The sequence below is a fragment of the Miscanthus floridulus genome, chromosome 6, assembly GCF_019320115.1.
Source record: "Miscanthus floridulus cultivar M001 chromosome 6, ASM1932011v1, whole genome shotgun sequence".
Classification (NCBI taxonomy): Eukaryota; Viridiplantae; Streptophyta; class Magnoliopsida; order Poales; family Poaceae; genus Miscanthus; species Miscanthus floridulus.
This window is the reverse complement of record NC_089585.1, coordinates 17323494-17347200: the sequence shown is the minus strand read 5'-3', so window position 1 is coordinate 17347200 and position 23707 is coordinate 17323494. Positions and strand designations below refer to the sequence as shown.

General features: G+C 45.8%; 3 protein-coding genes and 1 long non-coding RNA gene across 6 annotated transcripts in view; 2 read left to right on the top strand and 2 right to left on the bottom strand.

Moving 5' to 3' along the window:
• Window positions 1-6620, top strand: part of LOC136461763 (uncharacterized) — a 46273-nt gene extending 39653 nt beyond the window's left edge. The window contains exon 11 of one of the 3 annotated variants that reach the window (XM_066461075.1): window positions 6482-6620. In XM_066461075.1, coding sequence (XP_066317172.1) covers window positions 6482-6535 — 54 coding nt within the window. In that variant the 3' untranslated portion in view covers window positions 6536-6620. Of the gene's footprint in view, window positions 1-3476; window positions 3721-6481 lie in introns of those variants that run through there. The other 2 variants (XM_066461070.1, XM_066461073.1) reach the window with 2 other exon arrangements.
• LOC136461780 (short-chain dehydrogenase TIC 32 B, chloroplastic-like) lies at window positions 6077-11204 on the top strand. Its single transcript, XM_066461091.1, has 8 exons — window positions 6077-6677; window positions 9149-9380; window positions 9549-9628; window positions 9710-9863; window positions 9936-10014; window positions 10405-10489; window positions 10598-10640; window positions 10792-11204. Exons 1-8 carry the CDS (start codon window positions 6560-6562, stop codon window positions 10961-10963), a joined length of 963 nt encoding a protein of 320 aa, XP_066317188.1. The 5' UTR covers window positions 6077-6559; the 3' UTR covers window positions 10964-11204.
• A 217-nt stretch (window positions 11205-11421) lies between these two features.
• On the bottom strand, window positions 11422-11844 carry LOC136461774 (uncharacterized). The gene has a single exon (XM_066461087.1). It carries the CDS (start codon window positions 11842-11844, stop codon window positions 11422-11424), a length of 423 nt encoding a protein of 140 aa, XP_066317184.1.
• A 9999-nt stretch (window positions 11845-21843) lies between these two features.
• Window positions 21844-22902, bottom strand: LOC136461784 (uncharacterized). The gene is made up of 3 exons (XR_010760449.1): window positions 22823-22902; window positions 22426-22731; window positions 21844-22341 (listed from the first exon to the last, which is right to left on the bottom strand). It is a non-coding gene; the product is annotated as an uncharacterized lncRNA (long non-coding RNA).
• Between the last annotated feature and the right edge of the window lie 805 nt (window positions 22903-23707).

Genomic DNA, 23707 nt, shown 5'->3' with positions numbered 1-23707 from the left:
ATTCCGTTCGGCCCTTTAGAGCATCTCCAAGAGAGGTGCTAAACATAGATGCCAAATTCTTTGATTTAGCCATTATGTAAAATAGAAAACTTCTTAAAAAGACAGTGAACTGCAACAACCTTTCTAAATAGCTCGCCACATCATCTTTTTAGAAGCACCATGGCACAGTAGTCCGTTGCCGGAACGTCACCGGGCCTTTGCTTCCTCCGTGACCGGCCAGCGGCCACCTAGACACAACCATCACGGTTGTAGCTCGGCTCGTTGGCTAATTGCACCCAAGCTACAGTAGTGACCCTGCTACATATTGACGCCCGTGCATCCGGCCATGGCCAGCTGCAGCCGGCCTTGGCTAGCACTCGAGGTCGCCCAATCTATCAAAATCGAATGTAGCTGGTTGGAAAAGGGATTGGCGTCGTCTGACTAGCAAGGATGGGGAACGAGTACGTACAACGCAGGGCAGAGCTCCTTCAGATGGTGGATGCGACAAGCTTGCATAGTGCCACGGCATGATTTTTTGAGGAGCTCGAAGGGGCGGAGCAGCATGGTGAGGAACACGCTCCGGAAAGGGCAGCCGGCGAGTCGGCGACTCGCGACGGGGATCGGCCAAGACAGCACGACAACAGGCCGCGTGTGTGCGAAGCCACATGGGAAATCGAGATAGCAAGCAGCGCTCACTAGCTTTCTTTGGCCACCGAGATTCATGGAATAGACGGTTGGGTATTTTACAACTCCAGATACAACATTTGTTGGAGTCTATTTTGTAGCACAAAATTTCTAAATCTGATTCCACGCTAGGAATAGCAACTCTCTTGGAGTTGCTCTTAGGGGGGATGTTACATGTATGTTCCTGGTTTGGTGAGCCAGTTATTAAGCTCAGTTTTGTTTCATTCCTCACCCAACTTTGCAGCCATTTATTTAGCGGCTCTTCAGATCTAGCTGAGGTTAATATGGTTGCTCATAATTAAGAGTCCCACAGTGATAGGAGAGGAGAGGATCCACCTTATTGCTTTTAGCAGTGACACCATGCATGGCTAGCTAGCTAGCTCGATTACCTGCCTGGTGCCTGAGACCGATTATCTGTAACTTAAACTACTCTACAAGCTAACTGATCTGATGAACCATCGAAATCAGCAGGCTTCTGTTTGGAAGGACGCAAGGTCCAAATTAGATCTGTCCACAGGAAGTAGTGATCAACCAGGAACCTTTTTTTCATAGGACTTGTTCAGTCTGGTCCGATCTTTGCCTCGATCGGCTGCTGCATGCGGCTTTCCACGCGTACTCTTGGTATCCATGAGATGAGACCTACTAAGACCACATACTTGACAAACAAGATGGAATCACCACAATCATAAATACGCCGGCCCTAGATGACCATTCTGGCTGAACTATAGTAATTGCCGAGGAGATGATTCTGTCTGTCTCATGCCTGAACGAACTAGTGGCTCATTTTTTTCCCACTTCCCATAGCATTAGGCATTAGGCATTAGCTTAAAGAAAAGTCGCATTGTTTGGTCACAAAAAGCCTGCCTGAATATCCGGAGCAGTGAGGTTCAGCATTAATAGCTTGTAATAAGGCAAGTCTCAATGGGTTTCATGCCTTATTTTCCAACACACTCATATTTTGAAAACAGTGTAGAAGAGTTTTATCTCCATGAAACTCTCTCTATTCCCATAAAACTTTTATCATCTCTCTTCATCAATACAGTATCATGTCAGCATATTTAATGTCCATGAAACTCTACGAAACTTCCATTGAGATTGGCTTAAGCCACTTCATCAGTTCATCTACAAGAGACTAGAACCAATAATGCAAACACATGACCACCAAGCGGTTGGCAGTGGATCGTTCTCGTCCGGTCTCGAATCCGGACGCGCACCTCCAGGCGAGGCAGCAAGATTTCGATGCAGATCGATCGATGCTGGGGGAGCTGGCCGTACGGCAATGGAGCCTTCAGCCTTGTGGTACTATTTGTGTGTGTGCGTTCACTGCCTTTAATTTGGCCTACCCCGTGGGGATCGGAGTGGGACGGAACCATCCATTCTGCATCTAGAAAGCTCTGTCGATCGCCGATGCAACGAAAATTCTACGTGCTCCTGTTCGTTCATGTATTGGCTAGAGTTTTTTTTAATCCCCGTCAATGCAGACGCAGAGGCGGCAGTCCGGCAGTGTCCGAGTCCCTGAAGGCCTGAACGCCAAGAGGCCGGACATACAGTGCGGCACTGCATCGCAGCGTGTGTCCTCTCCTTCCTCCAATGATTTCGGCCGTCTATGCTGCTAGGAGCAAACGTCGTCGTGGATGAGGTACGTTGAGGCGTGCGTGGAAGCTAGGCTATGCAGATGGATGGATACCACTCCAGTCCAGGTCCGGGTCCAGCCCATGCTTGTCGCCATGGCGGCCATGCCCCCGAGTCGTCTCAGATTTGTTTGCATTGATCTCATCTCCCCACGCAGCCCTGCCCGGCCGGCTGGTTCTTGAAAGCCATGAGACGACGCCTCTGCAACATAGAGTAGGACTATATGCTCTCCTCCTACCTAGTACTCCATGACCACGAGTGCCTCCCCTGGAGATTTTTGCCATAGATGCACCCTAAGAAGAAACTGAAGCTGTCTAAAGGTTGAAGAGCCTCCCTGGACATTTTCCTGCATCCGGGCACACAAGGACAGTTTGGTGCCTGTTGTGCTGGGTGACTGACTGGTGGGTGGCTACTGAACCCAGTATGCCGGCCGCCGAGTAGCTAGTGTGGGGCCGGGCCGGGGTGGTGGCGTGGTGCCGTGGTGTGAGCTCTGAGCTGTGACCGTGATGGCATTCGCATCGCATCGCCCCACACTACCGCCCCTGTGGATGGAAAATCATGCATTGCTTGCATGCCTGATGCCTCTCTCTCTCTCTCTCTCTCTCTCTCTCTCTCTCTCTCTCTCTCTCTCTCCACGATGATTGGATGAAATCTAATCGTAATAGTGTACGTGTGTTCCCTCGTTGTTGCCCCTTGTGTGCTTCCATTTGTCAGGTACATACGCATAATTTTTTCCAAAAAGGTATATACGCATACATGTAACTAGATGAATTCCTCGATGTGGGAATTCAGAGACATGAATTTCAGATAAGCAAAGACTAAATTAGTTGGATATTTAATTAGAATACTGTAGTATGATAATATTATTTGGGATCTCATGGAAAAATATGAGAGGATAACTCCATTGAAGTTTTTTAGTAGTAAAAATTATGTTGCTTGAGTGAAGCGGAGAAAAACTCAAGATCATATAAGTTAAATTGTAAGAAAGCACTTACTACGGTGCGTACAAATGTGTGGTTATATAGAGAAATAAACTGATTCTCCAAACATGATAGAATTAATAATAGGCACATGAGCAAATTTTAATATTTTTGTGTGTCCTTCTCGCTGAAAATGACATGCTGGTAGGATTCTCACTTATTGATGTTACTAATGGTGATAATTTGATGGTCATGTGGCAGTTGTTTGATGATGTCTTCACCCAGAGATTTGCCTTTGAGAGTTCCACAAACTCCTTGAGCTCATTCATCACGGGATTCACGGCCATGTATCTACCGGCTATCATCTTGGGAGAACTGACGGAAAAGTGATGGAAAGGAGCATAGGAGGATTCCAGCTGCATCTTGGAATGGAAATACTGTTTTTGTTGTTAGCAAAGAACACATGGATGCAACAAAATTAAGATGTTGATAGTATGTGCATACTGCATCAAGGGAGAACCCGAAGCTGCTTTTTTTTATCCTCCATTATCGCCCTGATCGTTTGGGCTTATTTGGCTGATAAGTCATGGCTAAAAGTATTGTTCATTGACTAAAAAAATACAACTTATAAGCCAAACAAGCTCAAGCGAACAGGACGATATGTTTTTAACGGAGAGATGCGAAATGTACTGACGGTCGGAGTGTGAGGCAGCACTATAGCAAATGAATGAACCACAGAATTATTTTTTGTCTGCGTAGTCGAAGACTGATGCTTGTTTAAATAGAAGAGATCGTGTGGTTGTTGCTCATCTGTCTACGAATGTGAGACACGAAGGGAAAACATATGCGTTACTTGGGAGAAGATGAAACTACAATTCTTATAAAAATCTCACCTGATATTCTGGTAAATAGGAGCACGTAGTGGTGAGATGGGGAGCACAAGAGGCAGGAGGTGGTGTTCAAGTGACGTGAGTGGCTAATAAGTGATGGGTCGATCGGTGGAAGGCTGGAAGCCAGGCCCCATAGATGACGTGACTACTACTAATCACCATCAAACGGCTAGGATAATCAGCAGCAATGGTGGGAATTAAAAGGATGACGTGGCACTCTCTGGTATAAGATAAAATAGGGTAGTCGAGTTTATCTTTATAAGAGTAATAGATTAGTACTCTCAGTAATTCATTTTGTTTTGTCATGCTCTCGGAGCAGACAATAATTCATCATTTAACCAAAGACATAAATCAGAAACACAATCCATGATCCAAAATACCCCCTGGCCCGAAATAGCGCCAAATGTGAGATGCACGCAGCACAGCCTAAAATAATGGAGAATTTATATTTGTAAAAATATCCGTAGTGATCTCTCTAAACTACTAGCGACAAAAACAATGGCAAACGGAGCACAAAAAAAGAAGGAAGAAACACCCTTCCTCAGTACCACGTACGTGTTCATATGCTGTTAGTCTAAAACGGTCGTTTAGCTCGTTTGCACATCATTTAATTAAATGTCATATAGTGATACATCGTTTTCATTTAAACAACCGTTTTACCTGTCTGAGTGTCCGATTAGGCCAAATGATGGCTAAACAGCAAGTGGCCGTCTGTTTATCGTTTAACACTTGTGATAACACTCTAAGTTTGTACTTCATTCCAAAATAACTATACATTTCAAAAAGTTAATATTTTTTATATATTCTTAATATGTTTATTATGAAAATATATTCCGTTATTAATCTAATGATACTTGTTGCGCATCATAAATATTCCGATGAAGAAAAATAAAGCCGATAGAAGGCACTCTCAAGGTTGGATTCCCATCCCAATCACGGTTAACAAGGATTTAGTTTAATGTCTCCGTCAACCTAAAAACAGACTTTGCACACTCAATTAAGGCCCGTTCGATTCGTTGAAAAAACAAGCCGAAATACTGTTCTGGCTGATTTACTGTGAGAGAAAAACACTGTTCCGGCTGAAAAAACAAGCTAAAAAAGACGGATTATAAGAGAAATGAACAGGGCCTAAATTCTTTTATAAGGAGACCCGCCAAGTTCTCTCCAGTACAACACGAATCCAGATTTTTTTTACGCAATCATTTCTCAATATAGGCAAAGCAGAAGAACTAATACAACACCTTAGGGTGCGTTTACAAGTAATTTTGATTTTCAAGTGAAAATAGTGTTTTCTGTTTTTTTTTCTGTATATAAGAGCTAGAGTCGTTTTGCAGGTACTACGGCTTGGGGAATCCTTATTACTAACCAAACAGGTAATTAACACATTGTTCAGTGTATTATAAAATCGTTTCTCTAGAACACGTATCCACTACGTTGTTCCAATAGGAACCGAGTGAGAAAGGGATTATGATTGACTTATAAATCTTAATGCGTGACTTAAATCCGTGTTTAAAAAAATGTGCTTGATCCCTAATCATCTGTTTCCTGTACCAAGTCTGCATCGTCATAAAACTCCGATTCTTAAAACGAGAAAAGAGAAATCACTGTGAAAAGACCAACTCGTCTCATCTCAACTCTGAAACCCTTGTTTTTTTTCTTACAGAGATAAAAATGTGTTTGATTTGATCCCTAACCTGTCTCCTATAACAAGTTTACATCGTGTCATAAACTCTTCTAAAGTAACAACAACTAGAAACACAGAGCGAGAAGGAGTCACGTGATTCATGAACAGCTCCGGCTGTAAAACGAAAGGAATTCTCATGTGCTTGCGCAAAAAAAGAAGGGAATTCTCATGTGGTGGTTCTCGGTCTGAACTCTGAAACTCTTTTCTTTTCTTTCCCGGTAAAAAAAATAATGGAAGACATTTCGTTACCCTGTCTGTTCCTAGAGAGCTCTCTGTCCCTTGGTATCCAAGACAAGAACCCCCGCAGAACCACGAGGCAGGGCCACCTCGCACCAGCAGATCGGAGTCCAATCCCTTTCCGGCCGGCCGCCTCCGTGCTCTCCGTCTCCCTCCCCTCCCCGCCCCGCGCCCGCGTTGGCGTTGCGCTCCTCCTACTCCCCAACCAAACTGTTACCCGCGTCCCCCAACCATAAATAACCTCACCCCTCTCCCTCCGCCCTCTTCCCATGCACGCCCGCTCCCGTTTCCGCCCTCCGCTCCATTTCCCGCCTCAATAAACAAGTCGAGGTGCAGCGGTGGTGCCGGCATTGCCGAGATTTCCGTGATTCTTGCACTTCTTGGTTGTCTATCTATATCTACTACGGCTTCGTTGGCTGGCTCACCTCTTGTTTTCGTTCTCTTCTTGGCTGCAGTTGGGAGTTTGCTTCGGTTGGGCCGGGGGTTCAGATCGTTCTTTACTGGAGTAGAGAAAGAGAATTCAGTCGGCGGCGATGGGTATCCTCTCGCTCATCACCGGCAAGGCGGGCGCCAGCGGGTTCGGGTCCGCGTCCACGGCGGAGCAGGTCACCGACGGCGTCGATGCCAGCCGCCTCACCGTCGTTATCACAGGTAATCCGTTAAACCACCGGCAGATTCGTAGAAAAGAAGATTCCTCTTCTATAATGATGATGATGCTAGAAGATGATGATGCTAGAACATACTGTTTCTTGCGTTGGTGAATGTGTGGTGCTTCCTGCTGTTATGTTGCTTGACTTGATGAAATTGAAATTAGCCGGTTTTATTTCCTCTGTGATTGTCGCTGCTTTAGATTCTCGACAACTTCCCTTTTTGGGCGCTTGATAAGGAGGGATGGGTAGATCTTCACCTGCCACTACTAATTTGCGTCGCAGGTCAGATGCGCGCGCACCCCTGATTTAATTGCTGGTTACATGTTGTTGTCAACTGTCTCCAACAGGAGACCTATATGGAGACCCAAACTTAAAATGAGTCTCCAACACAATATCTATAGCCTCCAACAGAGTACCTATATAAAAGATCCATTTTAGGTGTCAAGAGAGGTATAACTTAAATCTGATTATCCTCTCTCCTGGAGACCCATTTGCAGAAAGAGTTCTTTTTTTATCTTGTTGTTGGAGAAGACTAAAATCGAACATTTTAACTGTAGCGCTACGTGAAACAGGTCTTGCGTTTTGGGTATCGATCGTCGGAGACAGTCTCACTGGGTTTTCTCGCAACTGTACTGGTCGTTGTTTTATGAGCCGTACGTGCGTATGCAGCCTCGTCTATGGATTATGGAATCTTGCCTCTTCAATGATTATGTTGTTGAAAAGCGCGACACCATCGTGCCCTGCTTAGTGCTCTTTCTCAGAATTCTACTGAATCTACTGATGCATAGATTTCAACTGAATCTACTGATGCTGTCAACTTTTTTCCTGGAATATCATGCTTTGTAGCCACCAACATTTTGCACAGTCTGGTACTTGTCGCTTGGTTACTGTTTGTAATTTCACTGTGGAATCTCATGTGTTTTTTTTTTGGGTTTGTGTTGGTAGCTTTTTCATAACGAAACATCCTTTTTTGTGAACTATTCGTCATTAGATGGTCAGGTTTACAGTTTAGACCTAGATTTATGAGTTTGCTGTGATATCTTTGTGTACGAAATTGACTGTCAACAACTTGTTGTTGCCACTAGCTTTCTCACAACTGCACTAGTGAATGTTGAGATGTACTGTACGCCAAGTTTTCCTGTCAACTATATATAACTACCAACTAATTAACATCTCCTTACAGTGACCTGCATCTTACTGAAAATTACACTAGAACCTGTGAGCAAGTAGAGAAGGACTTATATGCATAAGAAGTCAAAGCTATTATTCTCCAGTGTAGTTCGAGAAAAAAAAAGTAAAAGCTATTATATTAGATGATGGTTTCCTACTCAACACTGTGGTTACATTACAGTGGGATGATGGATTTTCCTTTTTACTTTTTTTCTAAAAGATGGATATTTCTTCCTTTTTGCGTGAAAAAGGAGAGTTTGAGTTTGGGCCTACGTGGTCCTTTGGCACAATCATTTTTGTGTGGCCTTGAATGAATTGTCCATAGTGTAATGTTGTCTGATCTTTTTCGAATTAGCACTGCTGGCAACTGTACCCGCTTTTGTTGCAATGCATCTTTTGTTTTCGTGGTAGTTTGATATACTTTTATCAGAACTGACAATGTCTCACCAGTGGTAATATAACACCAACATTATATTGTACTAGTTGTACATAAACTCTCTTTCGCTATCTTAATTGAAAGGCAGAGCTCCTGCCATTGCGTTCAAAAAAAAATTATATTGTACTAGTTTGTTGACTTCCTATAAGTCTTAAGTACCTTGTTTTCAACATATAACTGCTTCTCCATGTGCAAAGAAAAGTGATTGGGAACTGAGATGATGTGGCAGCAACAACCTGCACCAATGTCTCTGTATCGTTATTCTGACGAGACCACAATTTATGAACTGGAGCAAATTTCCACCTCTCCTTTGCTGGCACATAATTGCTCACAGCAATGTTGTTCCATATGGTGGCAAGTGTAACGAGGTCAACAATGCAGGATCCTTTCAGTTAGATGGCTATCATCTTCTATCTTTTTCATTTCACTATAGTATTTTGAGGGCACATGAAGCTTTGTTGGGATTTTTTTAGTGGAGTAAATTTGATGCCATTGCCACTTATGTTTGTTGGGAACTTGGAATGTATGAAAGTAGAGTAGTTCTGAATTTTTGGTCAAGGGTGTATGAATGCTCAGGAAGTCCAAGGTTGGATTAAAAGGGAGGTTGCATTGGGATTTTACCATTACAGCAGTTTCTGCTTGGTAGGATTCAGTTCATGAGCTTATGCATTGTTTCTTATTCATGTGGCTTAGGATATTTCATTTCTTTTTCTCAAGTTTGTAAGCATTCCTTTTACAGTTTTTACTGCCATCATTTATAGTTAAGTAAAATTAAAGTCAATCACAACCAGCACTCATTTCCAGGATGTTGAAAATCTATTGATTTCCTAATTTTATTAAAACTTGTAATTTCTGGCATATATCAGGAGGAGCTAGTGGCATTGGTCTGGAGACCTCAAGAGTCTTCGCCCTGAGAGGAGCCCATGTGGTCATTGCTGCTAGAAACACAGAGGCTGCATCAGAAGCAAGGAAGAGCATCATGGAGAAGAACCCAACAGCACGTATTGATGTTCTGAAGCTTGACCTCAGCTCCCTCAAGTCTGTCAGGGCTTTCGCGGACCAGTTCAACTCGATGAAACTTCCTCTGAACATCCTGATGTAACCCTCTTCACCTCTTGTTATGCTTGACTTTCTTTGATATATATGAAAGCTTCCTTTGCTTTGGTTAAATTTATCTCCAGCTTATGTATATTACTTACACGCCAATTGTAGCGCTTTCCTCTTTGCACTGAATTAAGCCTTGAGGAATCCTTTTCTGTTCCACAGAAATAATGCAGGTGTGATGTTCTGCCCTTTTCAACTGTCTAAAGATGGGGTTGAGATGCAATTCGCGACCAATCATCTCGGTATTCCCCCACTGACAACATGTCTTACTTAAAACAGCTAAAATGGGTCTCATTGTCCGGTACTGACTTTTGTTTTATCAGGACACTTTCTGCTTACCAATCTCCTCCTTGATACTATGAAAGCCACTGCCAAGTCTACTGGTATTGAGGGTCGCATTGTGAACTTGTCATCAGTTGCCCACCACCATACATATCCAAAGGGAATTGACTTTGATAAACTCAACGATGAGAAAATGTATGTGTATTTATGGTTCTTTGTAGGGATTGACTGTTGATTGAACTGCAAGTAATGATCTTTTATTGGCAGATACAACGACAAAATGGCTTATGGACAGTCTAAGCTGGCAAACTTACTGCATGCAAAGGAGCTCTCTAGAAGGCTGAAGGTATTGTTTTTGGTTATCCTAATATTATCCATTTTTCTTATTCGTTTGGGAAGGATAGAAACCTGAAGAGAAACAATTTGTCCATCATGGCCCTGATGCTTTGGCCTGATAAGGTGCTAACTGTAAGAGGCAAGTCGGCAACTAGTAAGCAATAGCCATTGCAAACTTTGGGATTTAGATAACTTCATATCCTTAGGGATCTTGATAGTACTGTATCGTTATGAATTCCAGACATTATTTGCTCTAGTTCCCTTAGATCTATGTATCAACATTCACTGTTGTAATGTATGACACTTGTTAAAACTCTGAAACCTACTCCTGGTTCTCAAATTATGTGCCATCCTTCAGGATCCTGTTCTGACGCATCATTATTTCTATGTTTGTAAACAGGAAGAAGGAGCAAACATCACAGTTAACAGTGTCCATCCTGGATTGATCATGACCAATTTGATGAGACACTCCTTTGTTCTCATGAGTATGCTCTCTTTTTCTTGTTTTCTCACAGAGAATATATGTTCTCAGGTCTTAGCTAGGAACACTTATCTTCCAATAATGTTCTGAAGCACCTTGTTTTCTCTTGCAGAGGTGCTTCAGGTTGCCACTTACATACTGTGGAAGAATGTACCCCCAGGTTTGGAACCAGATCTTTGCACTTCATGTTTGGAGCCAGTTCTTGTTCATAGTGATAACAATAAAAAAACATTGTCATATGGTGAAAGTAATGAATCTAATATTATATTTTGCAACTTGTATTCTGAAATTTTGCATATGCATTTTTCAGGGAGCCGCAACTACTTGCTATGTAGGACTGAACCCTCAACTCAAGGGAGTGACAGGAAAATACTTTGCTGACTGCAACGTGGAGAAGACGAGCAAACTGGCGAGAAGTGAGGAGTTGGCAAAGCAACTCTGGGACTTCAGCGAGGAGCTGATCAAGTCTGCGAAATGAGAGCCGAAAGAGCTGGATCAGAGAAATGTTCTGTTCCTGCTTGGCATCTGGTTGTACAAGTGATGACTTGGTTAATATGTAGCGGGTGGTTATTAGGAACCTGAGCGATGGCTGGACCTCGTGGTGTTCAGAAATAAAATCTGCTTGCTTTCCTAGAATAATTAGTCTGGTGCGGCAATGATCAACTTGTAGCACTGTTAATATCTGTTCAATATACATGCAGCTCAGTTCTGGCTTGAAATTCAGAGTCGTGTTTGCCTGAGACACCATCAGTGTTTGATTCGTCTTTGTTATTTGGTTCAGCATTTGAATTGTGAATACAGATCTTGTTACATTCTGAACATCTCTGCTGTGTTGCCACTGAAACTAGAAGCCAAGATCCAAGATTCATATCTTATATACACCACAAAATTACTGCTTCATGTATGTAAACAGATCGAGAATCACACAAACACAGCCTATACTTGTTCTAGAAACACAGCCGGCGAAGATGGCTCGTCGTCATGTTCATCCTCCCACACCCCAACGGCCGTGGTGAACCAGACGGCGCCGGTTACCACGACGACGGTGAACACGAGGGGCACGATGACATCGGGCTTTGCCCGTCCGAACATGCCGGCGGGCACGCAGACGGCGTCCCACGGCGGGCCGTCGACCGGCAGGCCGACGGTGAACCCGTCGCCATTGTCGGTGGTGGTGCCCGGGCACGCGCGGGAGAGCGGCGCCCCGGGCCCGACGGCCCAGACGAAGGCGAGCTCCGGCGCGAATGCCGCCACGGCCACGGCCGTGGTGGCCACCGCCGTCCACGCGGCCGCGTAGAGCAACAGCGCGCGGCCCGCGAGGAGGCCCGCGAGGGAGAGGGAGGGGAAGGGGAACGCCATGGGGGTGGCGGTTGCTGGAGAGCTCGCGCGCGGCGTGAGGTTTATTAGCGCTAGCGGAGCGGGAGCGGAGGCGTCTGTCCCGTGGTTCGGGTGGGTGAAGAGGATTTGGCGGGAGAGCAGGTGACCGGTGGCACTTCACTTGCCTGCTCCGGCTCCGCAGTCAGGCTACGTGGGCCCCCACCTTCACTGGACCTCTGGTGGGCTGTGTACGTCACAGTTCAGCATGAGAGCTCGCCTGCCGCGGGCCGGCCCATTCTCTACACAGAAATCATGGACCTGCGTGCTGCCTGCCTTCTCCCGAACCCTGGCCGAAGTCGGCCATCTTCGCGGGCTGTCCTCCGCGCGGCGCCGCTCCCTCGGGGATGGTGTCCGGATCGAGCGACGCCGGGAACGTCTGCCATTGGCCGGCGTCGATTCTCCTCGCGGAGGAGGCGTACGTCGCCGCCAGTAGGAACGACACCACGGCCAGAGCCAGATCGAAGGACAACCATACCGTGGAGATCACCTTCTGGATCGCTGATCCACCGGCGGTGTCCTTCTACGCCTTCCACTGCATCAAGGCTCCCAACTCCGACTCCAAGGACGTCGACCTGAGAGTTAAGTCAGTCGTTGCGGGCGCACAAGCCGACTCCACTCTTGTTACCAAATATTCTTTGAGTCTTCAACATATGCTTAAAGGTGACTTAAGAGTTGTAGCATCTCTCTAACTTGTTGCTCAATTTCTTTACTTGTTCATTTAGCTCATTGTTCTCCTTTAAAAGGTTAGTCTCACAAGACATAGAAGTAGAATAAGCATCTATATGTGAAGAGCATGGCATATCTAATAAATCATCACAAGAGGTGGATACATGCTTCTTGCCTACATCACAAGGGTTAACAACATTTTGTAATTTATCATTTGATCCATGTGATGAGCTCTCATTATTTTTAAGTTTCTTTGTAAATACTTTAATGAGAGAAGCATGTTGTTCTAATAATTCATCATGAGATGCAAGTAGTGTCTCATGATTCAATTTTAGCTCATCATGTGAAGATTTATAAGCATCAAATAATTTCTTATGTTCTTCACAAGAGTTCTTTAGAAATGAGTTTTCATTTTCTAAGTTCAATGTTTTAGCTTTCTTATTTTTTAAAGACATGATCATGCTAGTAAGTCTACTAACAAGCTCATCATATGAATCAACATGATCAACCACATTATCATTTGTTACCTTGGTGTCACCTTGTGACATGAAGCAATGTGGTGATGTAGTTTGAGAGCTTGTAGTGGCATTTTCATCATGGCTTGAGCATGAACCATCATCATCATCAAGTGTGCATGGGGTAGCATGATCACCTGCAGCACTTGTGGCATCATTATCAACCTTGTCAAGTGAACTTGTAGTAGATCGATTATCATCATTATCACTTGACCATGAGGCGGAGCAATCTTCCACAATCACCAAATTGTGGTTATGCTCAACACACTCATGCACCTCCTTCTTGGGCTCATCATCCTTCTTGAATTTGTCATCATCCCATGTGGAGGAATCACCAAAGGTTTCCTTGATGGACTCCCATATCTCATGAGCAGTTTCCTTGACGTTTACTTGTTTCATCAAATCAAAGCTTAAAGCATCAATTAGAAAACAATAAGCATGTGCATCAAATTCATAGAGAATTCTTTGAGCTTTGGTGAGATTTCTATGGTCCAAGACATGGGTGAGGCCACTTGTGACAACCCACTAAAATTTAGGTCCCTTTGCATGAAATGATCAAGCATGTGATTTTTCCAAAGTGCAAAGTTTGTGCCATAAAAAATATGTGCCTTACAAACATCTAGCCCATTAGACGTCATCCTCTCAGGTCGGTGAAGACCACAAATGAGAGACCGGGCTCTGATACCAATTGAAAGGGTCAAGATGGCGACTAGAGGGGGTGAATAGTCCTTTTTAAAATTAATCGCGTCGGCTAACCAAAACAAGTACGAAATTAAAACTATCGGTCTAGCCTAGACTACACCCCTCTATCTATATTCTCTAGCACATTCCAAAGATACCAACTAAGCAACAAAGGTACCGGACTAGCTAGAGCTCGTCTAACCAATTCTAGGAGCAAGGTCACATAAATCTATGCCATTAATACTTTAAGCAATAAGGGAGCTCCTACACATACTAGTAAGCAAAAGCACAAAGCCAACTAAGCTCACTAGCAATGCCCAATAACAAGGCAACCAATGCCAAATTAGAGAGCGCAATTACTTAGCTACACAAACTAAGCAATGTGATTAACAAGGTTACACAAACCAAATTAGCCACGCAAGGGAGCTACTTCTATGCTACACAAGCAAAAAGGTAACTAGCAAGCTACACAAGCTAACTAATTACAAAAGCAACACAAGCTCAATGTATATGAAAGTAATCGCAAGCTTGTGTAACGGGGATGCAAACCAACAGGAAGAATAAGGTTGACACGATGATTTTTCTTCCGAGGTTCACGTGTTTGCCAACACGTTAGTCTCCGTTGTGTCGACCGCTCACTTGGTGGTTCGGCGGCTAATTGGCATCACCCGCCAAGCCCGCACGTCGGGCGCCGCAAGAACCTACCCCGGAAGTGAGGGTAGCTCAATGACACGCTTTACTAAAGTTGCTCTTCGTGGCTCTCGCGGGGCGAGCACAATGCCCCTCACAAAGCACTTCTCCGGAGCGCCGCACAAGCTTCTTGCGGGCTTCGACGGAGACCACCACCAAACCGTCTAGGAGGTGGCAACCTCCAAGAGTAACAAGCACCACCAGCATGCAACTTGATCACCTAGTGCCACTCGATGCAACCTCATAATGCAATCGCACTAGAATAGCTCACTCACACAATCAGATGATCACTATCAAGTATATGTGAGATGGAGGACTCCCAAGCACTACTACACAAGCCACCAAGGCTCTAGTGTGCTCTCCTGGTCTGAGCTTTCGGCCAAAGGCCGACCACGGCTTCTATTTATAACCCCACGAACAAATAGAGCCGTTACCCCCTTCACTGGGCGATTTTTGGGTCGACCGGACGCTGCACCGGACGCACAGATCGTGAATACCGGACGTGTCCGGTCGCTATACCGGACGTGTTCAATAGCTGTCTGACTGCCACATGTCCTACCGTTGCCTCCAACGGCTCTCTGACAAGATGACCGGACGCTCAGCACGAAACTATCGGACGCTCAGCCGCTGCGTCCGATCGAGTCTAGTAAGCCTCCAGGGCCGACCGGACGCGTCTGTTAGAAACTGACCGGATGCTAAGCCTCAGCGTTTGGTGGAGTACAGTAAGCATCGATGCTCGACCGGACGCGTTCGGTGATACCGGACCGGACGCTACCAGCGTCCGATCGACTGCTCTATCGAACACGGCGTTTTCTGATTCACACCGAACGCGTCCGGTGTGGCGACCGGACGCGTCCGATCGCTGAGTACGTCGCCAAATACCGGACGTGTCCGGTCACTCTGTAACCAGCGTGACTGACTCCTTTTCAACTCTATCTTCTTCACCCTTGCTCAAATGTGCCAACCACCAAGTATATCACCTTGTGCACATGTGTTAGAATATTTTCACAAACATTTTCAAGGGTGTTAGCCACTCAACTTGCCACACCACTCGATCCTAGCGACGATGCAAAGTTAGATCACTCGAATGGCACTAGATGACCGATATGCAAACAAGTTTGCCCCTCTTGATAGTATGGCCATCTATCCTAAACCCGGTCATCAACTTCTCTACACACCTATGACCGGTGAAATGAAATACCCTAGGTTATACCTTTGCCTTGCGCATTCCATTCCATCTCCTCCAATGTCGATGCAACACATGCATCAACACGATCAACAATGATATGATCAACTTCATATCATCACGTGATCATATTGGTTCATCAATCTTGACTTCACTTGCTTTTCACCGTTGCCTTCATCTATCGGCGCCAAGTCTTGCTCAAGCTTCACCGCCACGCGGACCATCGCTCCAAAGCCTTCGACTTGCCCTTCACACTTACAACCGGTCCATCAAGCCAAGTCTTGTCTTGATCTTCTCCACCTTGATCACATGACTTAATGTCATGTCTCATGTGCAATGAGCTCCTTCATCATCACATGTGTGAGCTTTACAACATCTCCAAGCCATTTTCACCTTCATGGCATATGTTGCTCACACACATGTACCTATGGACTAATCACATATGTATCTCACATAAACACAATTAGTCCACCTAGGTTGTCACTTAATTACCAAAACCACACAAGAACCTTTCAACGAGCTGGATCCCGTGACCTTGGGGTCGGGCGCACCAGAGCTCGCACCCAAGGGTAGGGCGAGACGGAGCTTGCACCCAAGTGGTCGGGCGAGCCAGAGCCCGTGACCAAAGGGCCGGAAGAGCCGGAGCCCGTGACCAAAGGGTTAGAAGTGCCTCTCTTCAAGTGCGGCAGTGCCGCACCACGTAAGACAACAAGGATAATAGTGAAGTATAGATTGTCTTGGCTATGAATATGTAGATGCATGTGGTTGTTTGAGCACTTAGTAGCACATATTAGCTTAAGCATTGTGCCCCCTTGATAGTATGGCTTTTCCTATACTCAAATTCAATATATAAAAGAATTTAAACCTCCTTTGAGTTTGAAGCCATCTACATTTGTAATCGAGGGCTTATCCGTTTCGTGTAGCATCTTGGAATATAAATTCCCTGCTTGTCATCTCGACAAATCTCATTAGTTCTCTAATTGCGTGGTCATTATCATCAAAACCACAATTAGGACTTGATTGCACATTCAAACATTCCCTGGATAATGGACCAAAACTCACTGTGAGGTGGCATCTTGAATTCTTCATTTGGACTTTGCACTATTCATTCTCGCGTTCTGAGGTTGTTCATGCAGCGTGGAATGCATTATATATTCTGAATGTTCTAAGCTAGGATTATTCTTGGAAGTACCCTTATTAGCTATCCTATTTCTAGGTGTAGTCATGTATCGTAACACCCTAGGCTCGGCACATGGCCTAGGCCTACTCTGTCAAGAGGTGGACCCCACATACGTAGCAACCTGCTTGTGCTTTCGTTCTCGTTTCGCTCAAAAACGGCTAACCGAATATTACTATGCATCCTTGGCCTGGCTATTTAAGCTGGTCTGGTCGTCCCTCGATTCTCAGCACGGTGCTAAACCATGGGCAAAGAGTGCTCCACGATGCTATAATAGCCACATGCACAGTATCGAGCTGCAGTAATCCCCCATTGTGGCCCCGCTCCACTCGACGCTTTACAGTCTCGCAACTACAGTAGCCCCCCGGGCCTAGCACTATTCAATTCGACCCAGCTCGTCCCATTTAGGCGGGATGTTACAATCATCCCCTTAGGATTCGACGTCCTCATCGGGCTATTGAACCAGTTTACCTATACGGAAACAAATGCCTCAGGATCGACTCTCTTGGCTACGTTCATATTCCCAGCTTCCCGCCCCAAGTGCCATGCTCTTGCAGAGCCATGCGTAACCTGTCCGAGCTCCCGAGCCATACGTCCGTGAAATCATGAGAGTTGGCTCTTAATACCATTTGTAACCACCCCAGGCCCCGCACACAGCACAAGCCCACTCTACCGAAGGGTGGGCCCCCCACCCTACGTAGCAACCTGCTTGCCACTTTCATTCTCGCTTCACGCAAAACGGTTTAACCAAAGATTACTGTGCTTCCTTAGCCTTTCCTATTTAAGCTAGTCTGGCCGTCCTAAGGTTCCGTACTAAACATCGGGTGAAACAGTGCTCGCATACAGCACCCTCTCATCTACAAGTACCCCCGCGTCCAGCACTATTCTGTTCGGCCCTTTAGAAGCATCTCCAAGAGAGGTGCTAAACATAGATGCCAAATCCTTTGATTTAGCCATTATGTAAAATAGAAAACCTCTTAAAAAGATAGTGACCTGCAACAGCCTTTCTAAATAGCTCGCCACATCATCTTTTTAGAAGCACCATGGCCGCAGTAGTCCACTGCTGGAACATCACCGGGCCTTTGCTTCTTCCGTGACCGGCCAGCGGCCACCTAGACACAACCATCACGGTGGTAGCTCGGCTCGTTGGCTAATTGCACCCAAGCTACAGCAGCGACCCTGCTACATATTGACGCCCGTGCATCCGGCCATGGCCAGCTACAGCCGGCCTTGGCTAGCACTCGAAGGTCGCCCAATCTATCAAAATTGAATGTAGCCGGTTGGAAAGGGATTGGCGTCGTCTGACTAGCAAGGATGCGGAACGAGTACGTACAATGCAGGGTAGAGCTCCTGTAGATGGCGGGATGCGACAAGCTTACGTAGTGCCACGGCATGATTTTTTTGAGGAGCTCGAAGGGGCAAGAGCAGTGTGGTGAGGGAACATGCTCCGAAAAGGGCAGCCAGCGAGTCGACGACTCACGACGGGGATCGGCCAGGACAGCACGGCAACAGGCCGCGTGTGTTGCGAAGCCACACGGGAAAGCGAGATAGCAAGCAGCGCTCACTAGCTTTCTTTGGCCAACCGAGATTCATGAAATAGACGGCTGGGGTATTTTACAACTCCAGATACAACATCTGTTGGGAGTCTATTTTGTAGCACAAAATGTCTAAATCCGATTCCATGCTAGGAATAGCAAACTCTCTTGGAGTTGCTCTTAGGGGGGATGTTACATGTATGTTCCTGGTTTGGTGAGCCAGTTATTAAGCTCAGTTTTGTTTCATTCCTCACCCAACTTTGCAGCCATTTATTAGTGGCTCTTCAGATCTAGCTGAGGTTAATATGGTTGCTCATAATTAAGAGTCCCACAGTGATAGGAGAGGAGAGGATCCCACCTTTGCTTTTAGCAGTGACACCATGCATGGCTAGCTAGCTAGCTCGATTACCTGCCTGGTGCCCTGAGATCGATTATCTGTAACCTTAAACTACTCTACAATCTAACTGATCTGATGAACCATCGAAATCAGCAGGCCTTCTGTTTGGAAGGACGCAAGGTCCAAATTAGATCTGTCCATAGGAAAGTAGTGATCAACCAGGAACCTTTTTTCATAGGACTTGTTCAGTCTGGTCCGATCTTGCCTCGATCGGCTGCTGCATGCGGCTTTCCACGCGTACTCTTGGTATCCATGAGATGAGACCTACTAAGACCACATACTTGACAAACAAGATGGAATCACCACAATCATAAATACGCCGGCCGTAGATGATCCATGCTGGTGAACTACAGTAATTGCCAAGGAGATGATTCTGTCTGTCTCATGCCTAAACGAACTAGTGGCTCATTTTTTCCCCAATTCCATAGCATTAGGCAATTAGGCATTAGGCATTAGGCATTAGTTTAAAGAGAAGTCGCATTGTTTGGTCACAAAAAGCCTGCCTGAATATCCGGAAGCAGTGAGGTTCAGCATTAATAGCTTGTAATAGGCAACAGTCTCAATGGGTTCATGCCTTATTTTCCAACATACTATATTTTGAACACAGTGTAGAAGAGTTTTATCCTCCATGAAACTCTCTCTACTCCCATAAAATTTCATCATCTCTCTTCATCAATACAATATCATGTCAGCATATTTAATGTCCATAAAAACTCTACGAAAATTTCGTTGAGATTGGCTTAAGCCACTTCATCAGTTCATCTACAAGAGACTAGAACCAATAATGCAAACACATGACCACCAAGCGGTTGGCAGTGGATCGTTCTCGTCCGGTCTCGAATCCGGACGCGCACCTCCGCGAGCAGCAAGATTTCGATGCAGATCGATCGATGCTGGGGGAGCTGGCCGCACGACAATGGAGCCTTGAGCCTTGTGGTACTATTTGTGTGTGTGCGTTCACTGCCTTTAATTTGGCCTACCCGTGGGGATCGAATGGGACGGAACCATCCATTCTGCATCTAGAAAGCTCTGTCGATCGCCGATGCAACGAAAATTCTACGTGCTCCTGTTCGTTCATGTATTGGCTAGAGTTTATTATTATTATTATTTTTAATCCCTGTCAATGCATACGCAGAGGCGGCAGTCCGGCAGTGTCCGAGGCCCTGAAGGCCTAAACGCCAAGAGGCGGACATACAGTGCGGCACTGCATCGCAGCGTGTGTCCTCTCCTTCCACCAATGATTTCGGCCGTCTATGCTGCTAGGAGCAAACGTCATCGTGGATGAGGTACGTTGAGGCGTACGTGGAAGCTAGGCTATGCAGATGGATGGATACCACTCCAGTCCAGGTTCGGGTCCAGCCCATTCTTGTTGCCATGGCGGCCATGCCCTCCGAGTCGTCTCAGATTTGTTTGCATTGATCTCATCTCCCCACGCAGCCCTGCCTGGCCGGCCGGTTCTTGAAAGCCACGAGACGACGCCTCTGCAACATAGAGTAGGAGTATATGCTCTCCTCCTACCTAGTACTCCATGACCATGAGTGCCCTCCTGGAGATTTTTGCCATGGATGCACCCTAAGGAGAGATTGAAGCTGTCTAAAGGTTCAATAAGCCTCCCTGGACATTTTCCTGCATCCGAGCACACAAGGACAGTTTGGTGCCTGTTGTGCTGGGTGACTGACTGGTGGGTGGCTACTGAAGCCAGTATGCCGGCCGCCGAGTAGCTAGTGTGGGGCTAGGCCGGGGTGGTGGCGTGGTGCCGTGGTGTGAGCTCTGAGCTGTGATCATGATGGCATTCGCATCGCATCGCCCCCTGGATAAGCTGCTACTAGCCTTTGCCCGCAGCCGCACATGGAACGGGTTCAATGCCTTGCCCTACCGCCCCTGTGCTTGCATGCCTGATGCCTCTCTCTCTCTCTCCACGATGATCGGATGAAATCTACTAGTAATAGTGTACGTGTGTTCCCTCGTTGTTGCCCCTTGTGTGCTTCCATTTGTCAGGTACATACGCATAAAGTTTTCCAAAAAGGTATATACGCATACATGTAACTAGATGAATTCCTCGATGTGGGAATTCAGAGACATGAATTTCAGATAAGCAAAGACTAAATTAGTTGGATATTTAATTAGAATACTGTAGTATGATAATATTATTTGGGATCTCATGGGAAAATATGAGAGGATAACTCCATTGAAGTTTTTTAGTAGTAAAAATTATGTTGCTTGAGTGAAGCGGAGAAAAACTTAAGATCATATAAGTTAAATTGTAAGAAAGCACTTACTACGGTGCGAACAAATGTGTGGTTATATAGAGAAATAAATTGATTCTCCAAACATGACAGAATTAATAATAGGTACATGAGCAAATTTTAATATTTTTGTGTGTCCTTCTCGCTGAAAATGACATGCTGGTAGGATTCTCACTTATTGATGTTACTAATGGTGATAATTTGATGGTCATGTGGCAGTTGTTTGATGATGTCTTCACCCAGAGATTGGCCTTTGAGAGTTCCACAAACTCCTTGAGCTCATTCATCACGGGATTCACGGCCGTATCTACCGGCTATAATCTTGGGAGAACTGACGGAAAAGTGATGGAAAGGAGCATAGGAGGATTCCAGCTGCATCTTGGAATGGAAATACTGTTTTTGTTGTTAGCAAAGAACACATGGATGCAACAAAATTAAGATGTTGATAGTACGTGCATACTGCATCAAGGGAGAACCTGAAGCTGCTTTTCTGATCCTCCATTATCGCCCTGTTCGTTTGGGCTTATTTGGCTGATATGTCATGGCTAAAAGTACTGTTCGCTGATTTGGTGTGAGAGAAAAATACTGTTCATTGACTAAAAAATACGACTTATAAGGCAAACAAGCTCAAGTGAACATGACGATATGTTTTTAACGGAGAGATGCGAAATGTACTGACGGTCAGAGTGTGAGGTAGCACTATAGCAGATGATTGAACCACAAAATTATTTTTGGGGCTATTGCGTTTGTACCTTTACTTTGAAACCCAATTGTGATTTTACCCTCGCTTTTCGTCATGTTGCATTTTTACCCTCGCTTTGTAAAAACGAACACTCAGTCTACCCCTACTATGTTAACAACAACTAACGGAGTTAACTGGGATTGCCAAGGACAACTTTGCCCTTGCAAAAATACTCTTACTTTTCTAAGTTCATTGTGATTTTATCCCTGTTTTCTTAAAAAAATGGCAGCATCATTGTACAACTTGTTACATATAATTGCACATAACAGGCAAATATATATGGGCCCAATATATATATAATATCACATCACAAGTATGTGTAGCAAAAGCGCAGCAACCATCATCCAACATAAACATCCATCATCCAACATACACAACCAACAATCCATCATCAACATACAAGTCCAACAAAAGCAGTAGCTAATAGTGAGATATTACATGTTCATTGTCATAATCACACAATTCCTAACAATGCAGCCAACCTCCCTCCTCTTCCTCTTCCTTGTGTTCTAGCCCCTTCTACTCCTTCAGTTCCAGGTGCTTCACTTGCACTTGCAGCACTTGCACTTGCTCTTCCTCTTCCTCTACCCCTTCCTCTTCCCCTTCCCCTTCCCCTTCCACTTGCACTTCCACTTGCATTTGAACTTCACATGAATGGAGAAAAATGGTTCAGTAAACAAGTTGACTGAATAATCTAGAGTAAAGGAAAAAAAATCAGCATGACTCACATTGATGCTTGTGAAGATAACTCATTCTGAGAAGATGAGCGGTTCCTCTTTTGACTAGCAGTTGGACCTCCTTGGCAATACTTGGGTATATGGCCGAGTTCTTCACATTCAGAACATGGTTTCCTTTTCTTACTAGTGCTGGTCTCATCAAAAGACTTCATCCTAGAAGCTCTGAACTTGTAAGTTTTGCATAGAAATGAAGCTCTGAACTTGGACCTGCATCCCAATTGTGCATCAAATTTATCAAACTTTGAAATTCTAGATCTTCCAGACCGTTGAGAGTTCGATCTCTGCCCTTGAAACAAACTGATAGAGTTATATACGAAGAACAAAATTGATTAAGGTCGATTAAGATTTTTACATGCAAAATTGAGAGAAATTTGGGAAAGAACAGAACCTCTGCCTCTGCTTCTCCTCTGAAAAGAACAGAGCCTGCGCCGTCCTCTGCCTCCGGGCACCGGCCTTGCTGCACATCCGGCCGGAGCGGCGCCGGCGGGGCCTGAACAGCGGCCGGGGGCGGACCTCCACGGGCGGTCGCCTGGAGCAGATCTGCGCCTCCGTGCCTCCACGGGGCGGGGCGGGGACGGGAAGGAGTGGCGCCGGATTCGAGCAGGAGCGGCTAGGGAAGGGAGGAGGGGAGCTGCGCCTGGCTCCGGTGGCCGCCGGCGAGCCCTTCCCGGCCACAAGCGCGTCGCCCAGGCCGGCCCTCCGCGTCGCACGGCTGCCCCGCCGGCCGCGTCGCCCAGACGCCCCTCCCGGCCGCTCCTCCGTCGCCCAGTAGTCGCGCGGCCGCCCTGCCGCCCGCGCTGCCCGAGCGCGCGAGCCGCGCCGCCCAGCACTCGCCTGGCCGCGCCGCGAGGGGCCCCTCCACGCCGCCCAGCCGCGGCGCCGGCCGCGCTGACCAGCCGCCGGAGCCGCACCTGCCGACCGCCCGAGCGCTGCGCCCGCGATAGAAGGCCGAGACCGCATCGGGATGGATAGGAGAGTCACGGGTGAGTGGAAGGTTATTTTTGTCCTAGCTACTTCTAAGCCTGTCTTTTCCTTTTTTTTAATTTTTTTTTACATAAACATCTAACAGAGTTATAAAGAGGGGTAGACTGAGTGTTCGTTTTTACAAAGCGGGGGTAAAAATGCAACATGGCGAAAAGCGAGGGTAAAATCACAATTGGGGTTCAAAGTAAGGGTAGAAACGCAATAGCCCCAATTATTTTTTGTCTGCGTAGTCGAAGACTGATGCTTGTTTAAATAGAAGAGATCGTGTGGTTGTTGCTCATCTGTCTAC